Source organism: Nicotiana sylvestris, chromosome 12, assembly GCF_000393655.2.
Source record: "Nicotiana sylvestris chromosome 12, ASM39365v2, whole genome shotgun sequence".
NCBI lineage: Eukaryota > Viridiplantae > Streptophyta > Magnoliopsida > Solanales > Solanaceae > Nicotiana > Nicotiana sylvestris.
In genome coordinates, this window is record NC_091068.1 from 150,683,460 (window position 1) to 150,704,739 (window position 21,280).

At 37.8% G+C, this 21,280-nt stretch overlaps 2 protein-coding genes across 2 annotated transcripts; both read left to right on the forward strand.

Annotated features, from left to right (window-relative positions):
- Positions 1-6,327: 6,327 nt before the first annotated feature.
- LOC104225331 (peroxidase 22.3-like) lies at positions 6,328-7,837 on the forward strand. Its single transcript, XM_070165217.1, has 3 exons — positions 6,328-6,610; positions 6,742-6,936; positions 7,115-7,837. The coding sequence occupies exons 1-3, from the start codon at positions 6,401-6,403 to the stop codon at positions 7,664-7,666; spliced, it is 957 nt and encodes a 318-aa protein (XP_070021318.1). The 5' UTR covers positions 6,328-6,400; the 3' UTR covers positions 7,667-7,837.
- A 1,193-nt stretch (positions 7,838-9,030) lies between these two features.
- LOC138883941 (uncharacterized) lies at positions 9,031-12,583 on the forward strand. Its single transcript, XM_070164664.1, has 2 exons — positions 9,031-9,245; positions 12,304-12,583. Exons 1-2 carry the CDS (start codon positions 9,031-9,033, stop codon positions 12,581-12,583), a joined length of 495 nt encoding a protein of 164 aa, XP_070020765.1.
- Positions 12,584-21,280: the final 8,697 nt, after the last annotated feature.

The window sequence follows — 21,280 nt, forward strand, 5'->3', positions numbered from 1 at the left end:
AAATTGCCTCCTTCACAGCCTCTGTAATAGCCATGTACTCTGCCTCTGTTGTAGACAAAGCAACTGTTGACTGCAAAGTAGACTTCCAACTAACTGGTGCCTTTGCAAAAGTAAACACATAACCAGTAGTTGATCTTCGTTTGTCCAGATCACCCGCAAAATCTGAGTCACAATATCCAACTACAGACTGATTGTCTTCCTGCTCAAAAACTAACCCGACATCTACAGTATTATGAATATACCGTAGAATCCACTTCACAGCTTGCCAATGCTCCTTCCCTGGATTGTGCATATATCTGCTAATAACTCCAACAGCTTGTGAAATGTCAGGCCTTGTGCAAACCATTGCATACATCAAGCTACCAACAACATTTGCGTATGGTACCTTTGACATATACTCTCGTTCAGCTTCATCCATTGGCGACATAGTAGTACTTAGCTTAAAATGGGAAGCAAGTGGAGTACTAACTGGCTTAGTCTTGTCATCTATGCCAAAACGTTGAAGTACTCTCTTCAAATATTCCTTTTGAAATAAACAGAGTTTCTTTGAACGTCTATCTCTAATTATCTCCATGCCAAGAATTTTCTTTGCCTCACCCAAATCCTTCATCTCGAACTCCTTCTTCAGTTAAATCTTCAACTTATCAATTTCTTCCGAATTCTTGGAAGCTATCAACATATCATCAACATATAGGAGAAGATATACAAATGAACCATCTTTAAGCTTGTGCAAATACACACAATGATCGTATTTGCTTCTCTTGTACCCTTGCCGCAACATAAACTCGTCAAATCGCTTGTACCATTGTCTAGAAGATTGTTTCAATCCGTACAACGATTTTTCAAGTTTGCACACCATATTTTCTTTTCCAGCAACTTTGAATCCTTCTGGCTGAGTCATGTAGATTTCCTCCTCCAAGTTTCCATGTAAAAACGCAGTTTTTACATCCATCTGAACTAGTTCCAAATCCAATTGTGCTACCAAAGCCAACATAATTCTAATGGAGGAATGTTTTACAACTGGAGAAAACACTTCATTGTAATCAATTCCCTCCTTTTGAGCATATCCTTTGGCCACCAATCTTGCTTTGTAGCGAACATCTACTTGGTTAGGAAATCCTTCCTTCTTTGCAAATACCCATTTGCACCCAATTGCTTTCTTTCCCTTCGGGAGATTGGCCAATCTCCATGTATGATTCTGATGAAGGGACTGTATTTCATCATTCATGGCAATCCTCCACTTATCTTCTTCTGAACTTTGGACAGCGTCTTTATAAGTAGTAGGAACATCATCAGCTACAATTGAGGTTGCACAAGCAACCGTCTCTATGAGACGAACAGGTTTCGTTATTGTTCTTTTTGGCCTGCTGGTTGCTATTGATTCAAGTTGTTGATGAGGTTCCTGAGTTGGAATCTCCTCTACTGGCTCTCCTTCCAGAGGGTAATCTTCATTTGTTTCCTCCTCTGCTTCTTGTGTAGGAAAAATAAATTTTCCCTCAAACTCCACCTGCTTAGAAGCACCTTTATTTTGTTTGGTATCTTCTGTTACCTTATTTACCATAGCAGATTCATCAAAGGTAACATCCCTGCTGAATATTACTTTCTTTGTCATAGGACACCATAAGCGATATCCTTTGACTCCAGAAGTAATTCCCATAAAAATAGCCTTCTTTGCCCTTGGATCCAATTTTGACTCCGTCACATGATAATATGCAGTTGAGCCAAACACGTGCAAAGAGTTATAATCTACAGCAGGTTTTCCGTACCATTTTTCAAATGGTGTTTTGCCATCAATAGCAGCAGATGGTAGACGATTAATGAGGTGACATGCATATGTAATTGCCTCAGCCCAAAATTCTTTGCCCAAGCCAGCATTGGACAACATACACCGTACCTTCTCCAGCAAGGTCCGGTTCATACGTTCTGCCACTCCATTCTGTTGTGGTGTATGTCTAACAGTGAAGTGTCGGACGATGCCATCATTTTCACAGACCTTATTGAAATGATCATTTTTGTATTCACCTCCATTGTCTGTGCGAATACACTTGATCCTCCTGCCTGTTTGATTCTCCACCATCATCTTCCATTTGAGAAAAATTCTCAACACTTCATCTTTGCTCTTCATTGTATACACCCATACTCTTCGGGAAAAATCATCAACAAAGGTTACAAAATAGTGCTTCCCACCCAATGAAGGTGTTTTGGAAGGACCCCAAACATCAGAGTGTACATAATCCAAAATGCCTTTAGTATTATGGATCGCTGTACCAAATTTAACCCTTGTCTGTTTCCCTTTGACACAATGCTCACAAAACTCCAAGTTGCAAGTCTTTACTCCTTTTAACAATCCTTGATCTGATAGAGTTTTCAAGGATTTTCCTCCAGCATGTCCCAAGCGCATGTGCCATAGCTTGGTTGCTTCTGCCTCTTTGTCGTCACTGGATGTCACTGTCGCTGTCCCAATAACTGTACTGCCACGATAGCGGTACATATTATTATTCTTCCGATTAGCCTTCATTACCACTAGTGCACCGGAGCATACTCTCATCACTCCATTTTCTGCAATGATTTTGAACCCTTTTGATTCTAGGGCTCCTACAGAGATGAGATTCTTCTTCAAATCCGGTACAAATCGAACATCTGTTAATGTTCTGATCATTCCATCATGGTTCCTTAATCGTATTGAACCAATGCCATATGAGGTAAGAGGGCTGTTATCCGCTGTGTGGATGACTCCATATTCTCCTTCTTGAAATTCCACAAACCAGTCCCTGTTGGGACACATATGATGGCTACAAGCCGAGTCCATCAACCATATGTCTGATGATGTTAATGACTCTGTTGTAACTAATGAGAAGTCTGAATCATCACAATCAGCTACATTTGAATCCATAATGGCCTTTCCATTGTTATGTTTGGCCTTATTCTTCAACTTCGGACAGTCTTTCTTCCAGTGCCCTTTTTCTCGACAAAAGGTACATTCATCTTTCCTGGGTCTGGATCTTGACTTGGATCTTCCCTTCTTTGTCCTCGTTTGACTTTGAGGACGACCCCTCACAAATAGTGCTTCTCCTTCTCCGCCCTTCTGTTTTTCTCGCTTTCTTTGTTCATAGCTGTACAAAGCCGAACAAACTTCTCTGAGAGAAACTTCGTCATTTCCATGGAGTAGAGTAGTTTCAAGGTGCTCGTACTCATCAGGAAGTGACGCCAACAACATCAAGGCCAAGTCACCATCATCATAAGTTGTATCCATATTTTGCAAATCTGTGACCAACTTATTGAAACTGGTGATATGTTCATTCATCGTGGTACCAGGAACATAGGTGAAGTGAAACAGTCTCTTCTTCATGTACAATTTATTTTGACTATTTTTCTTCAAAAATTTATCCTCCAGTGCTTTCCATAATCTACTTGCAGAAGTTTCCTTTGTGTATGGATATTTCTGCTCTCTAGCAAGGTAGGATCGAATGGTACCGCAAGCAACACGATTGATAATTCTCCAATCTTCTTCTCCAATAGCATCTGGTCTCTTTTCTTCAATAGCAAGATCTAGCCCTTGTTGAAAAAGGACATCTAGAACCTCGCCTTGCCACATCCCAAAATGTCCGGACCCGTCAAATATTTCTACCGCAAATTTCGCATTTGACACAATTCTTGTCATAAGCGAAGATGCCAATGATGACGTATTGTTGACACTTGATGTAGATTCTTCTTGTTTATTGTCTCCCATCTTTGACACAAATCTTTGACACAAATATTATTCAATAGCTGACGACACAAATCAAGATTATTTCCTTTCTGGTGTGGAAGATCAGACTAAGCTGCAACCACAGAGCATACTAAGACAGAATCTTGACACAGTTACCAAGATAAATCTTTTCTGATGTGGAAGATCAGACTATGCTGCAACCACAGAGCATACTAAGACAGTACCTTGGCTCTGATACCAATTGTTGCGGAAGCCAAATGTATATAGTGTGAATAAGTCACAACTACTATACCAAAAATTATGACAGCCACCAAATAATAAATAAGACAATAAAGCAACAATAAAGGGAACACCAGAATTTACGAGGTTCGGCTAATTTTGCCTACTCCTCGGACACAACCAATATTTTATTTCACTCCAAAATACAAGTGAAATAATACTAAAGAGAGAAGATACAAATGCCTTAAACAGATGAGAAGGCAAATGAGAGGTGTGTTTAAATCCTAAACATTAAGCCTTCTTTTATAGGGAAAATTTCCCAACCAAATGGCTAACCCACCGACGTGGGACTTTGCCAAATTCAACAGTTTATTTTTTGCTTCATAGTCCTCGTCCTTACTACACGGTTATAAAAACTCAGACTGGGGAGGTTATGTTACTAATCGAAAGTTGACTACTGGATTTGCTTTGTTCTTAGCTCTCACCTTGTTTCATGGGCTTCACGTAAACAAAAAGCTGTTTCTAGGTCGAGTACAGAGGCAGAGTATCGAGCCTTAGCCGTTGCTACGTCAGAAATTACGTGGGTTGAACATCTCCTTCGAGAAATCGGTTGCTTTTTCTCTACAGTTCCAACACTGTGGTGTGACAATCTTAGTGCTACGTACTTAACAGCGCATCCCATTTTTTCACTCACAGACGAAGTACATGGAGAGATTGATTTTCATTTGTCCGTGATAGAGTTCGTGCAAAGTCTTTACAAGTTCGATATGTGAGCTCGCATGACCAAATAGCTGATATCTTGACTAAGCCACTAACAAAATCTCGATTGGAGTCTTCCCTCACTAAAATCGTTTGGACAATCATGCTACTCATTATATCCCAATTTATGTTATGCAATTTCAATTTCGAAAGTCAAACTTTTCAGTTTTACGGTAAATTCAAATATAAAATTTTTAAGTTTTTTGAAATAAAATATATTTGGAGACTACAGAAAAAATAATACTATAAGTTAATATAAAGAAAAATTCATTTGACTCTCGAAATTCAAATTGAATCACATAAATCTGGATAAAAGGAAAATTTAGTTATATCCTAACCAAGTTCAAATTAGTACAGTTTTTCATGTCTCATTACCCGGGTCAGTGTATGTCCATGCATGCAGAACCATGATACTACGAAAACCTTAATTAATACCTTGACAAAAGATACAGAAAACGTAATATTAAAAAGCAGTTGTTGATCTACTGACGCGTACGTATTTTCTTCTGCATATTTTGTTTAGAAGATTTTCGGTGAGTGTGGTATGGCAAGGGGCCATATGATTAATGTTGAATTAACGTGCCCCATAAGTAATTAATGAACGAGTCAATATTAACTGTGACAAATAGTCCGCTCTATTCTTTAAAGAAATAATTAAGACCTTTAGCATCAATGTTAACCAATGGCTTCCCCTCATTACAAAATTTATTTGCGTGTTGTTAATGTTGACATTTAGTATAGCTATTCAGAGGCTGTTTTTCTCGATATAGTCCACGTTGAGTTGTGCTTCTTAATTATTTCTATATTTTGTTCTTGCTAATTCTTTTTTTAGACAAGTTGACTTTTTTTCCCTTTCAAATTTGGAGTTGGTAGTTGCCTATTATATTATTAATTTGCAAAACTCCTTAATTACTCCTATCGAATTTTGAGACCATCTCATTTAGATGCTTAAGATATTAGAGAGAGCACACGTTTATTTAGTTAGTTATGTCTTTACCATGCCCCTCACATGCAACCATATTTTTTGTTCATGACCAAAGAGTGGAAATTCTTTTTCATAATGGGTGATGATGAGTCTCGAATCCAGAACTATGTCTGCTTTGATAACACGCCAAAGTGTATAACCATCTCATTTGAAAACATAAGTTGTTAGAGATGACACATATTTATCTATTTTATGTATCAACAACTCCCTCATATAATAGCAGTCTAAATTAACCATTCTCGTGAAGTAAATCTTTTGGCCGTATTTCCTCGTATAAAATTGGCTACGCCCATGCAAAGAGAAAAATTCAATAAAAAGCAACCGGTATACAAAGAGGTAGTTAGTTAATTACAACGTACAATTTTTTTGCCAAGTCAAAATTGATACTCTGTAGTTTTAATCTGGTCGTTTCCTAAGTAGTAGGTTTGATTTTAATTATCTTAAAACGAAAGACTCCGACCCACTCAAATTTGCAATAATTGACAATTTCCAAGTCTGAACATTTCGCGCATGAACAACAATTCATTTAAAAACCATCCTCTTAGAAATTGTCAAGGTCTGGCTCATTTTTCTTGGGAGAGTTGCTAAACCTAAAACCATTGTCGTGTTATAATAGTAAACATTTTTTTAACCTATAAATATAGCCACATTTTACTCTCATCATCACACAAAATCAATAACATCACTTATATAGAAGTGTAGAACTTCATAGACTATAGTTATCAAAAATGGTTTCACGTAGCTTCCTATTTCTTCATGTGTTGATCATGTTTTCTTTAGCAGTGATAGCATTTTCAGATTTATCAGATGATTTCTATGAGGATGTTTGTCCTGAAGCCTTACCAACCATTAAACGGGTTGTTGAGGATGCAGTTCGGAAAGAGAGACGAATGGGCGCTTCTCTGCTACGTCTGCATTTTCATGATTGTTTCGTTAATGTGAGCTTACATTATTTTTCTTGCACTTAATGTTTTTTCATTTTAGTCTAATTTCTATTTGTGAGAGCATCTGAGTATTGAACCTAAAATCTTGAAGTTAGGAATGAAGTCATTGCTTTTGGTTAATGCAGGGCTGTGATGCTTCGGTTCTTCTTGACCAAACAGCTACTATTGACAGTGAAAAGACTGCTCGTGCTAATAACAATTCTGCTAGAGGATTTGAGGTGATTGATAAAATCAAATCTGAGGTTGATAAAGCTTGTGGACGTCCGGTTGTATCTTGTGCGGACATCTTGGCAGTTGCAGCTCGTGACTCTGTAGTTGCTGTGCGTGTTACTTCCTTCTAAATGCTAAATATCTATAATAAACCAATTACTATTATATATTAACTTGAGGTCGCTATATGAACTGTTAAACTTTAAATCCTGGATCTCTAAATGTGTATGCCGCTAATGTTATGAACCTTCAATGATTAATTAAACTGAAATATTTGTACGTGAACAGCTACATGGACCAACATGGGAAGTGAAACTAGGAAGGAGAGACTCCACAACAGCAAGTAGAACCACAGCCAACAATGATATTCCATCTCCATTTATGGACTTACCTGCCCTTATCAACAACTTCAAGAATCAAGGATTGGATGAGGAAGACCTCGTCGCGCTTTCCGGTGGCCATACCCTAGGGTTTGCTCAGTGTTTCACCTTCAGAGATCGCATCTACAATGAGACTAACAACATTGATTCCACCTTTGCAAGTCAACGTCAAGCAAATTGTCCACGTAGTGGAGGTGATTCTAATCTTGCTTCCCTTGATCCTACTGCTGCTCTTTTCGACTCTAAATATTTTAGTAACTTGGTATCAAAGAAAGGGCTTTTACACTCTGATCAAGCTTTGTTTAGTGGAGGAGAAACTGATAATCTTGTTAAGACATACAGTACCAACCTTGGAACTTTCTCTAAAGATTTTGCTGAGTCTATGATTAAGATGGGAAATATCAAGCCATTGACTGGGAGTCAAGGTCAAATTCGTGTCAACTGCAGGAAGGTGAACTAAATATTTAATGATGCTGATAAAATCAAGTGTTTCAAGAATTTGATTCTTTTCAATTGTAATTGTGAGTTTTGTTCATTTTGAACGTTTGTTGTTACCTAATAATGAGTAATTGTGAAAGGGAGAGTTGTGTGGCCATTTGGTTTTCAAAGAAATCGGATTATATTGCTTTCAGTAGGCGAGTAAATGAGCAAATTGAGTAAATTGATTTTCCTTAGAGCTGTTTGACTACTAGATTATAAATTAATTGCATCGATCATCTCTAACGTACGTACCAGAAAACAACTTTAGAGCCTAATAACTTTAGAAAAAACAACTTGCTAACAGTCAAACTCAAAATCTCCACTAACTAAGCGGACGCTACGAGAGCTTGTTGCTCTCTTATTTCTGTTCAAAATACTTCATCTCTTGTTTCATGTATTTGCCGTAAAATTCAAATAAAACTACGAATGGTAAATTCGCTGAAAATATAGCTATGGCTAATAAATATAGCATATATATTTGACGTGTCGCATAATTTTTTCATTAATATATGGCGGGTAAATGACACGGCCAAAGTTTATTTGGGCTTAAATGAGCTGAGTAATGTACTAAGCAACTTATTTTTGCCAAACATTCCAAAAGCTAAAAAAATGCTTAAAGGGGATCTAAATAATGAATCATAACCAATCCACCTAATATTTGATCTATCTTTTGGATTTGTTTTTGGGGCTGATTGCAGCAGTTATATCAAAACTCTTGATGAATCCTATATCATTTTACTGTTGTACGTTGATGATATGTTGATGAAGGATCTAGAATAAATGAGATCAATAACGGTTAAGCAACAACTGACGGAGGAGTTTGGAATGAAAGACTTAGGACCAGCTAAGCAAATACTTGGGATGAGGATTAGCAGAAATAAGTCTGAAGGAACCTTAAAGTTGTCTAAAGAGAAGTACATACAAAAGGTACTAAGCAGGTTCAGTTTTCATGATGCAATGACTAGAAACACTCTACTAGGAAGCCACCTCACTCTGCCTAAGGAGAAATCACCAAAGACAGATGAAGAAAGAAGGAATATGTCGAAGGCACCATACGCTTCAGTAGTAGGAAGCTTTATGCATGCTATGGTGTGGCCAGACCTGTCATAGCCCATGCAGTCGGAGTTGTTAGTCGTTACATGTCAAATCCTGGAAAGGAACATTGAGAAGGAGTTAAATGGATCATGCGATACCTCAAAAAGCACTTCAAGTATGGCACTTTGCTTCAAAAAGAGTAATATTATTTTACAAGGGGCTTCTGATGCAAACCTAGGTGGTGATCTTGATAGTCGAAAAAGCACCACATGCTACGCGTTTACTTTGGGTGGTACAACTGTTAGTTAGATGTCCAGACTTCAGAAAAGTATTGCTCTTTCTACAACCGAAGCAAAGTACATGGCGAACTCAGAAGCTGCGAAAGAGATGATATGGCTTAAGAACTTTCTGGAAGAGTTGGCCAAGAAGCAGGATGATTGTGAACCCTTCAGTGACAGCCAAAGTGCAATTCATCTTGCCAAGAATCCAGTATTTCATGCAAGATTGAAACACATCCAGCTGAGGTATCATCATATCCGAGAGTTGATAGAAGATGGAACTATGTCCCTAAAGAATGATTGAAGAACCCGACAGACATGTTAACTAAAGTAGTTGTTGTTGATAAGCTGAGGCTGTGTACTGCCTCAGTTGACCTTCAAAATTAATAATGTGAAGGTGCCACACAGAGACACGTAATATTTCTTTTTATGTATATGGGTTTGTCGCGAGCACAAAACACAACATGAAATTAATGCTCGCTAGTCAAAGATAATATAGTTTATTATCATCTCCACAGGGTTTAAATTTAAAAAGTGCTCGAATAATCTTCATTTGATTACTATCCATGAAAATTAATACTTGATTCGATGACTATTACTACGATTAACTACTAAAAATTAAGCAATTAACAATTAATCAGAAAAGACAGCAGATGAGCAACGAAGGAATATCAATAAGAGGGATAAGGGTATTGAGTAGATAGGTACACGATAACTAACTCGGGATCTAATTCTTGAGTTAATTCACTCTATAATATGGTTGATTATCACGAATTCAACTGGTAATCAGATTACATTTGAGATTAATGTTCCCCTTTCGATTAAACATTAATTTTAGTAGTTAATTGCACGGTAAACAATTGCAACTATAAAATGATGGTTATAATCTAAAGGGTAACTTCTCACGAATATTTCTCTATTTTATAGTTCGATTAACAATTCAAGAGGATCTTTTTATAACCTATTTGAATCACGAATTTAAACTAGAGCATAAGATGTGAAGAAATTCAATATCAAACTCCTCTTTCGATTAAGCAAAATAATAAATAACTCCACAATACAAATTAAAACTCCATCAATTAATTCTAATAATTATCAAGAATCGAATCCCTAATAAAATTATCGAAACACTGTATTTGTCAACACCCTAATGGAAATTACTCCATAGCAATGGAATAAGACATCTCAATAATACAAAAACAAACATCAATTCTAATAATTCGATACAAACTCCCGTATTGCAACGATTGCAGGTTGAAATATTGATGAATTCCTGAGTTTTCTTGCCTTGGTTGGTTCTCCAATGTTTCGTAGGTCAAAAGTCCCCTAAAAATTGCGTTTTTGGTGTATTTATACCATGTAGAAACAAGTCCGGATGAAACTATCCTTTCCTAGCCGAACTAGGAAACTACTCCGTAAATTTTGTACACTCGCACCGCGCCGCGCCATGCGGCGAGCTTGTGAGGAAATCCAGAGAGCTCGCACATTGCCTGTCAGACCAACTTTAGCACTGCCAGCCCGCGCCTAGCGATGCCCCCCTGCGGCGCGGCTGTGCTTTTTTCTCAGAATAAATTCGTTTGTTCACTTTTTGACATCCGAACTTGGTCCTCGACCCTTGAACGTGATACCGGCTTAATTTCTTGCGCTTCTACTCAGATTTCAAAGATCCAACTTATTAGATTTAGCTCCAAATTACCTTAGTAGCTCGGAAACATTTCCTGCAATACATAAAACACATAATAAGTGTAATTCACCATTATTTAAGCTCAAACACACGTAAAATGCAGTAATTGGAGTGCAATACAAAGGCCAAAATACGGGTTTCTAGCCTACCATAAACACCTCACACTTAGACCATTGCTCGTCCTTGAGCAATCGAACTACACTTCACATAGGGGCGACCTTTTATCAAACAACCTCCCTAACATATTAGGCCAAGAATATTTAAAATAGACTAAGCACCCTATCACAACATCCTAGACTCAAAACTCGACTCAAAAGCATCACGCAGTTTTCACAACCTATTCACTTACTCTAACATAGAGGTCAAAGACTTTACCTTACCATCACAAATAATGTGTCCTCACACAAATAATAGATAGTAGTTCCACACACAATAGAATTCTAGAACAAATAGGAACTCAAGATAGAAAGAATTCACTCACTCTCAGAAATAAAATTCACGTGCCACATAGAATGTACCATAAGCTTGTCCGTAGTGTAATACTCTGCTAATTGAGCTCATTAAGTCAAGGATCAAGTAAGACTTTATTTTGGTTGTAACGTAGGCTAAGAGACGAGTAGGATACATATGGATATAGTGGCCACATCTCCCTAAGCACTTTAATACATATACAATTTCACAAACTCAAACCCAACATTCATAGCATATTAACACCAAGCTCCCAATTTCTTTAAGCACATACAAAACAAGACTTACCACTAGCAAGGAATAGTTTTCCTTATAATATGTACACACACCAACATTTTTTCTTTTCTTGATTCTAATTTTCTCTTCTTCTTTTTTTCAATTCCCTACAAGTGGTTCTCACAATTTTTCAAATAGTGCACCTTTCTCCTTTTCTATAATTCCACTCAAAAACTCAACCATATTTCCACTTAGTTTTTAACAAGCTCATAAATATATCAAGTGCTTTAGAGAAGTAAACGGTTCAAACAGATAGTCAATTCAAACAAAGGGGTCAGACTTGTAGTGTGGTTGCCAAGGAAAATAGAATTACAGGCTCAACAGGGCTAACTAGGATACACAACAATTAGGCGGGTCACAGACATATAATTGGCTCACAAAGAAATGCCTATATCACTTCCTAGACTTAACAGGACTACTATTTCGCTTTGCAAACACACAGGGCAAGTTCTAGACATTAACTGACATGCACAGAATATCAACAAAATCTCACCCACATTAGCACATAACTCACTCAAGATTGGATCTATCCCAACTCTCCAGTCAAAGTAGTTAAGTAGGGTCACAATCATACAATTTAAGGCATTTATCTAAGAGTCAAGAACTTAGCATAGGTGTCACAACTAAGGCACTCACCACTCTCAAGGCATATGCAGTCAAGGAAAATTACTTCAAATTAGCACTATGACTCAAGATTCTTTATTCCGATAAAACATAACACTAACTACACCTGGTTAAATTAAAACCCTTAGAAATGAACCGCGACACAAAGAAAAATCAGGGGGGAATTGTTACACTTCCTAATAAAGTGAAATAAAAGACATATTTTTTTAGGATTTTCAAATTTTTAATTTTTTTTTTGTATTTTTGTATTAGGAATGAAGTTATTCGAAAAAAGGTAGGAGTGGACCTTGTGGAGGATATGATGCAGGAGGCGAGGTTGAGATGGTTCGAGTATGTTAAGAGGAGAATTATAGAAGTCCCAGTTAGAAGGTACGAGCAGTTAGCCTCGGTGGGCTGCAAGAGGGGTATAGGTAGGCCTAAGAAGTCTTGGGGAGATATTATTAGGCGGGACTTGGCACAACTGGAGCTGACTGAGGACATAGACCTAGACAGGAGGATGTGCAGGTCAAAGATTAGGGTAGAAAGTTTGTAGGTAGTCGAGCGTTTTTCTTTGTCTTACTCAGTTTGCTAGCATTCATATTAGTATGATATCTTTTATACATAGATGGCTATTACTACCGAGAGTTTAACTGCATTTTTGGTTTCGATCTTATTTTACTTTGTTGTTATTCCTACTTGTTGCAATTACCTTTTCTTTTTTCAATTGTCCTCTAGCCGAGGGTCTATTGGAAATAGCCTTTTTGCCCTTCTAGGGGTACGGGTAAGGCTGCGTACATCTTACCCGCCCCAGACTCCACTTGTGGAAAACTACTGGGTTTGTTATTGTCGTATTTTTCTCGTTCGGCTTCAAATCCTTCAAGAAGGCAGTCGACGAAGTTCATCATAGGGAAGAGTTGAAACAAACAATTAATTACTAACTATTACAGGCCGATAGAATTCAGAGTTATGATTACATACCATATTTTCTAAGAAAGCAAGAAACAAATCAAACAAAACCAACTGGCAAATAGAAAACAAGTATAAATACAATCAAATAGGATTACCCTACCCCACACTTAAGAAAGTGCATTGTCCCCAATGCAAAACAGTAAAACAAGAGTGAAAAGGTAACTCCTTGAGGCCCGTGGCCTACTCCTAATCAACACCCTCAAAGGTGCGCAAGTACTCTTCATCATCGGAGGGAATAGAGTTTGCGTTCTCATCTGGTAGCATCTATGCTCCATTGTCCAAGCCCAGCCATTGCTGACTTACCGCAGAGAGGGGATGGTCCTCCTGCAGCTCTGCCAAGTCAATCTCCCCCGAGGAGAGCAAAGGCACATATCAGCATGTAGCAGTTATAGTGTCTCCTCAACACGAATAAATCTCTGATCTACAGGAACAACAACAACGAGGAGGCCTATCACGGCTCTAACATCAAAAGGCGTAAAAGGTCGCAGAACCAGAATCATCTGATCATAATGGTACTCCTCCTCCACATGATGTGTCTGGAGAAGCCACGTGATGATGCTCGAGAAATACAGCCGGCGAGCCCCAAGTGGTCATACTCAAGACATGTGCTTAAGAATAATCTTACCCAGATCAAACTTCATCCGAGTCAAGATAGCATAAATTAGACACACCTTCAACCAGGAGACGTCAGTGTCATTCTGGGTAGGCATGATCTTTGCATTAATCAACCAAAAAATGACTATGGCAGGACGTTGGAAATGGAACCTTTTATGTCTTTGTAGAACTCATTATCATCTCCCATCCATGTGGAAAGAGACCCAACGCCACACAACTAGCATCTAATATTAGGATAGGGTGGCCGACGCAGCAACCTCAGGAATAACTTATGCGAGTGCTCCATGAACCTCATGATTTAATTCATTACTCGGAAAGAAAAGGGAATCATCTTCATACACCGCATCTAAATTGGCCTCAGGTTGCAAGTTAGCATAGAATTCCTTAACCATGTTCACATTCACTAACTCACCAAGATGGAACAAGCTTTCAAAGCCTAGGTATCTGATGTTGTTGTAATTCCACGAGTATTTCCTAGCTAGCTTACCATCATCAATACCAACTTTCGAGTCAAGAATCACTGCCGAAACAAAGGTCCGGTACCGCATCCTAGCATGAGCTGGCACAACCTGAATGCCATACTTGCAGTTTGGTATTACATCTATATCTGGATCAATGCGCTCCTCTTCCTCCTCCACTAGGACAGAGGGAGTTACCTGCCTACCTCCTTGATGTCTACTAAAGGCAAACTCTGAGGAAACTGTGTTAGAAGGTTTGCTAGGGCGGTAAAATATTATACCAGAACAAGACGAATAATATTAGACACAACACTTAAAACAAAAACAAGACCAAACAGGATAACCAACCCACACTTATGTTATTGGAAAGTTCACAAGTAAAATGCATATCGAGGGCTCAGACTATCACATTGAATGTACGCCACAAGTGAAAATCCATACAAACACCAACATAACCACGGACTACACTAGTGTAAAATACAAAATCAAGAACCTAAACTAGTAACTAAAAAAAGAAAAATAAGAAGTTATACTATTTCACTACTAACAAAATCCAGAAGTTACAATACAACATTATACAAGCATATTGCATGAATCAGACATTCCAATTAGCACCTAGCAACACATTAGCATGAGGTGGTCAATCGATTAGTACTTGAGGCTAAAACGTTAAGGTTTCACAACATATGAACATCACCTCCCACCCCACATTTATCATCTAGCATCATATTATCTCATAACAATTATCCTCCAATTAAGCTACAATGTCTCCTTCTATGTCATTGAGGCATTTAATCAAGCATATGGTAGTCACCAAATTTACCTTATAATTTCAATTTTAATTAATCAAGGATTACTACACAAACATACCAATCAACCACCCTACAACAACTACAACACCACCACAATGTAACAATGGCACAAGGTGCTCCAAATTTGCACAAACTTTCCTCCTATTTTTGTCCATAAAGTCACCTCCACCATACTTCACCATAAAATTATTCAATAAGAACCAAGACATACCAAAAATCCTTCACAATCAAAACAACAATAAAAACCCCACAAGTTAAGCACCATTTTCGGCCATAATAAGCAAAGAAACTAAAAAACAAATTAGCACGACTATAACTATCTAGGTTTTGGTTCAAAATTAACTAAAACTACTTAAATACTATTATCAAATACTAAAAGAAAGAGAAGATATGAGAGGAAGAACTTACCATAAAATTGGAGGGGAAGAACTTTGAAGAAGAAAAATGATGGAGGATGTGGGGGTGAGTTAGAGAGGAAATATTTGAGAGAGAAAATGAGAAGTATGAGAGAAGGAAAAAAACAAATGGGGATATATATTAAAAGAGGTCTGTTATTTTTCTATTCTAGTTTTTTCAATGTTTTTTTTGTTAAATTAACTGCCAAAATTTTACACTGTCACGTCACTGCATGCGACGCCCCATGCAACACGGTAGTTGAGAAATACAAAGAGTTATTTATTTTGTAAGAATCAAGACTTTGGCCATGTGTGGCGCTAGGACAAATTTCATAGAGTTCCGACGATTTTTGCATTTTAGCCCACGGGTTGTACCCCGACTCTATTATGTACTTATTTTATGATTAATTCATACTTATACCTGCCCAAACAAGTACCAAAATTACTGAACTATAGTAATCCTACACTACAATTATTTAACTATTCTACAAAAGCAAAAAAAAAAAGGGTTAGAAGTAGTTCTGAGTTATAGTCGTCAGCTTGACTCCGTCACTTAAGCTCATTTGATCACGATGCTAGAGGATTGCTTGTCAAATCCTCCAACAAGGCACGATTTCAACCTGTGCCCATTCACCTTAAAGCTTTCATTCCCTTTCTTCATCCTTAATTTTAATGGCACCATACAATGAGACATGTTTTATCACATACAGACATGTCCATCTTGATTTGAATTTTTCGGGGAACAACATAAGTCTACTACCGTAAAGGTTAGAGGGTAACCAAATCAAAGAATATGAGTTTTATTGAAGGTTCTCAGTTTGGGATAAAATACGATCCCAACTATAATGCCCCGTATTTATGGACTAGTGCCATACGAGGTACCACATGACCACGATAGTAAGTGTATAAAGTATGTTAAAAGTGATTATTATTTTAAGTAATTTTGTGATAATTCTTAATTATGTGGGTAATTGGTTAATTATTATTTAGTGGAAGGGTAACAAGTTAATTAAGAAATTTGTGGTTAATTATTGGGGTGGATAAACATTAACATGGCAGCAAGTAGGGATTCAATATTGACTAGGCAAGTGTTGAATCTAGGTGGCAAGATTAGGTAATTGTTTTACCAAATAATCCACAAAAGTGGGGGCCCACCCCCAGTATGGTTAAAGACCTCTCTAATTCATTACATTATCCCTACAATATAATGTAAATTGCTTCAGCAAACTCACACAAGATGATAGCAACGTGATTTGCTACAAAATTCATACAAGACTACTTAGCAACGTGAGAATTTGCGATTCTAAGGAAGTACGGTGGAATATTTCTCAAGAATATCATACAAATTTTCCCCTACTTTGATCCATTGCTACGTGTTTTGCCGCAATTAACGTGTGTTAGAGTATTTGTTAAGAAAATTGGCTCAGGTATGCTTAGGCAAATCCTTCCTTTTTTGGAATGATCCAAGTAATGATACGTAAACGTAATAATATTCCATAAGTGATTCTACTCCTAGCAGTTAAGGATGTCTATGTTATTCATTCTTGTAAAGTGATATTCAAGCATACCTAAGTATGTTCCTAAGTCTTTATAGAGGTATTTGATAAAGATGTTAATCTTTATAATATAATGATACATGCATCTTCATTTACCACCGTGCTACGGCCGGTTGGGGAGATGTGCATCTTCATTTACCACCTACATACGGTCGGTCGGGCAGTTACCACCGGATAGGCAGTTATGTGTCATTATTTACCATAGATTGGGCAATAATATATTTACCACCATGCAACGGCCGGTCGGGCAGTTACCACTGATCATTTGGGCAGTCATGCATCATAAAATATGGATAATAGTATCAAAGAGAAGAATTATATATATATAAGTATAATAAGTATGCATATACGGAGGCACTTCAGAGATTCAGGTTGATTCTTATATGTTTTTAATTAATGTTGACTTATTGTTATGTTTCAGTTCTGTCTTACATACTCGGTACATTAATCGTACTGATGTCCTTTTGTTGGGGATGCTGCATTCATGCCTGCAGGTATAGATAATCAGTTTGAAGAGCCCTCACAGTAGACGAGATTCACCAAAGGATCGGTAAGACTCCACCTCATTCGGAGTGCAGCCGAGTCTATAAGTCATCGTGTTAGAGTTTTGCTACAAACTTATGGATAAGCCGTTACCCTGTCCCATTTGATGTCAAATAATCTTAGATGCTTTGTAGATAGAGGTTAAATTTGTACAGTATGTCAGAGGCTTTGACAGTCTATATGTATTCATATTTTAGGAACGATGGTTCATTGATACAATGCTTGCCCACTTATAGTTATACATTACAAGTTGTGGCCATGTTGGCCCATGATAGTTACAAAAAATGAGTTACAAAGTGGTTCGCTTGGGCCAGTACGGCACCGGGTGTCAGCCATGCCTCCCCAGGTTTGGGGCATGACAAAGTGGTATCAGAGCAGGTTGTGTCCTAGGGAGTCTATAAAAACGTGCCTAGTAGAGTCTCACTTATGGGTGTTTAGTGCGCCATATTTTTAATTGAGAGGCTATAGGGCATTTAGGAAATGTTACCCTTCTTTTGTTTCCAGATCGTTCCATAGAGCTGAGTCATATGAAGTCAGTATAAAGCTTACGCCGGATTATGTATGCACCAAATGAGCAAGTATCTCAGTAGAGCATTAAGGCATGGATGTAATTTTCACCTATGTGGAAGGGAGGTTATGAAAGCGACAAGCGATACGATGAGAGATTAAAAGATAAGTAAGACAAAAGGGAAGAAGATGTGATATTCTTAAGTGCAGATCGTAGTGAATAATATAGACTTCACATGAAGATTGGGTTTTAGTTTAGTTTACAGAGGAGACTCTACAAAATTTTCGTAAGTCTCTAAGAGTTAACATTCGAGGACGAATGTTTCTAAAGAGGGGAAGGATGTTACATCCCGTAAGTTTGTACATTGGATTTGTCGTAAGATAATTGACATAGGTTCAAGGATAAGATTATTTTTGAGGTTATAATTATTTATGCTAGTGATAAGTAAGTACCATGAAGGTTAGATGGTAAATTCATTAAAGAAGCTGAGTTTCGTTGAAGGTTGCCGATTTGGAATAAAATACGGTCCGAGCTATAATACCCCATATTTATAGACTAGTACCATACAAGGTACCACATGACTATGATAGTATGGTGTATAAAGTGTATTAAAAGTGATTAGTATTTTAAGTAATTTGAGATAATTCTTAATTATGTGGGTAATTGGTAAGCTATTGATTAGTGGGAGGTTAACAAGTTAATTACAAAATTGGTTGTTAATTATTGGGGTGGATAAGCATTAATGTGGCAGCAAGTAGGGATTCAATATTGACTATGCAAGTCTTGGAGCTAGGTGGAAGGATTAGGGAATTTTTTGGCCAAGTAATCCACAAAAGCGGGGCTCACCCTCACTAAGGTTAAAGACCTCTATAATTCATTACATTATCTCTACAATATAATGTAAATTGCCTCAGAAAACTCATATAAGATGATAGCAGCGTGATTTTCTATAAAATTCATACAATACTACTTAGAAATGTGAGAATTTGCGAAAGGAAGTACGGTGCAATCTTTCTCAAGAATATCATACGAATTTTCCGCTACTTTGATCTGTTGTTACGTGTTTTGTCGCAATTAACGTGTGTTAGAGGATTTTTCAAGAGAATCGGCTCAGGTATGTTTAGGCTAATCCTTCCTTTTTTGGCATGATCCAAGTAATGATACGTAAACGTAATGCTATTCCATAAGTGGTTCTACTCCTAGTAGTTAAGGATGTCTATGTTATTCATTCTTGTAAAGTGATATTCAAGCCTGCCTAAGTATGTTCCTATGACTCTATTGAGATATTTGATAAATATGTTAATGTTTATAATATAGTGATACATGCATCTTCATTTACCACCGTGCTACGGTCGGTTGGGTAGACATGCTTCTTCATTTACCACCGAGCTACGGTCGGTCAGGCAGTTACTACCAGTTGTGTAGTTATGTATCATTATTTACCACCAGTTGGAAAGTCATACATTTACCACCATAAGACGGTCGGTCGGGCAGTTACCATTGATCAGTTAGGCAATCATGCATCATAAGATATGGATAATAGTCTCCAAAAGAAGCATTACTGCTTTAGTATAATAAGTATGCATATACGGAGGTACTTCAGAGATTCAGGTTGATTCTTATATGTTTTTAATTAATGTTGACTTATTGTTATGTTTCAGTTCCGCCTTACATACTCGGTATATTATTTGTACTGACGTCCTTTTGCTGGGATATTGCATTCATGCCTGCAGGTATAGATAATCAGTTTGACGATCTCTCATAGTAGACGAGGTTAGCATTCAACGAAGGATCGGTAAGACTCCACCTCATTCGGAGTGCATCCGAGTCTATAAGTCATCGTGTCAGAGTTTTGCTACAGACTTATGGGTAGGCCAGTACCCTGTCCCATTTTATGTCAAATAATCTTAGAGGCTTTTTAGACAGAGGCTGATTTTGTATAGTATGTCAGAGTCCTTGATGGCTCATATGTATTCATGTTTTAAGAACTATGGTTCATTGATACAACACTTGCCCACTTATAGTTATAGATTACAAGTTGTGGCCATGTTAGCACATGATAGTTACAAAAAAATTGACCTACAAAGTGGTTCGCTCGGGCTAGCATGACACTGGGTGCCAGCCACGACTCCGTAGGTTTGGGATTTGACAAAACTCCTTTGGCTTAATTAGGCGATTAGTCCAAACTCCTCCAATTCGTTCATTTGCGCCAACATGTGTTCAACTACAAGGCTAAGAACAAGATTAAGCTTCTTAATTGCCCAATTAACTCTATATTCTATCTCAACAAGTAGGTGACAAGATTTTTTATACATTAGTTTGAATGGTGAAGTCCCTATGGTTGTTTTGAACACAATTTTGTATGCCCATAGAGTTTCATCCAACTTTACCGACCAATCCTTACGAGAAGCATTAACCGTCTTTTCAAGAATTCGTTTAAGTTCACAGTTAGCCACTTTAACTTTCTCACTAGTTTGGGCATGGTACATGGTTCCTGTTTTGTGTGTGACCCCATACTTAGACAATAATGCAGCGAACTACTTGTTCACAAAGTGCGACCCATTGTCACTGATAATCACTCGAGGTGTCCCAAAGCGGGTGAAGAAGTTCTTATGTAAGAACTCACACACCACCCGAGCATCATTGGACTTAGTAGGGATTGCTTCAACCCATTTAGAGACGTAGTCAACGGCTACTAGGATATACTCATATGAAGATAGGAATGGTCCCATGAAACAATGCCTCAAACGTCAAAAATTTCACATGCCAGAATAGAGTTTAGCGGCATTTCATCCCTCTTGCTACTGTTACCTGCCCTTTGACACTTGTCACATTTAGCTATATATGCTCGTGCGTCTTTGTACAAAGTAGGTCAATAGAAACAGGCTTCCATGACCTTTGTTGTAGTGCAATTTCCCCCATAGTGTTCTCCAGCTGAACCATCATAGCAATGAGAAAAAATATTTGCCATCTCTCCTTCAGGCACACACCTTTGAATCACACCATTTGCACACAGTTTAAACAAGAAAGGGTTATTCTAAAAATAATTTTTTACCTCACCTTGAAGCTTCTTTCTTTGATCACGAGAGAGGTCACGACGTCCATCCACTAGCCAAAAAATTGGCTACATTAGCATACCAAGGCAGCCTTTCGAAAATCGCAGCAACGGAAAAAATTTGCTCATCAGGGAACTCTTCCCTTACTTCAACTATTTCAATCGGAGGTCTCTCAAGTCGAGATAGATGATCGGTGACTTGATTTTCTGTGCCCTTCCTATCTTTGATATCCAAGTCAAGCTCTTGGAGCAACAACACCCACCGCATCAGACGCAACTTGGACTCCTTCTTACTCAGTCGGTATTTCAAGGCTGATTGATCAGTGTGCACAATTACTT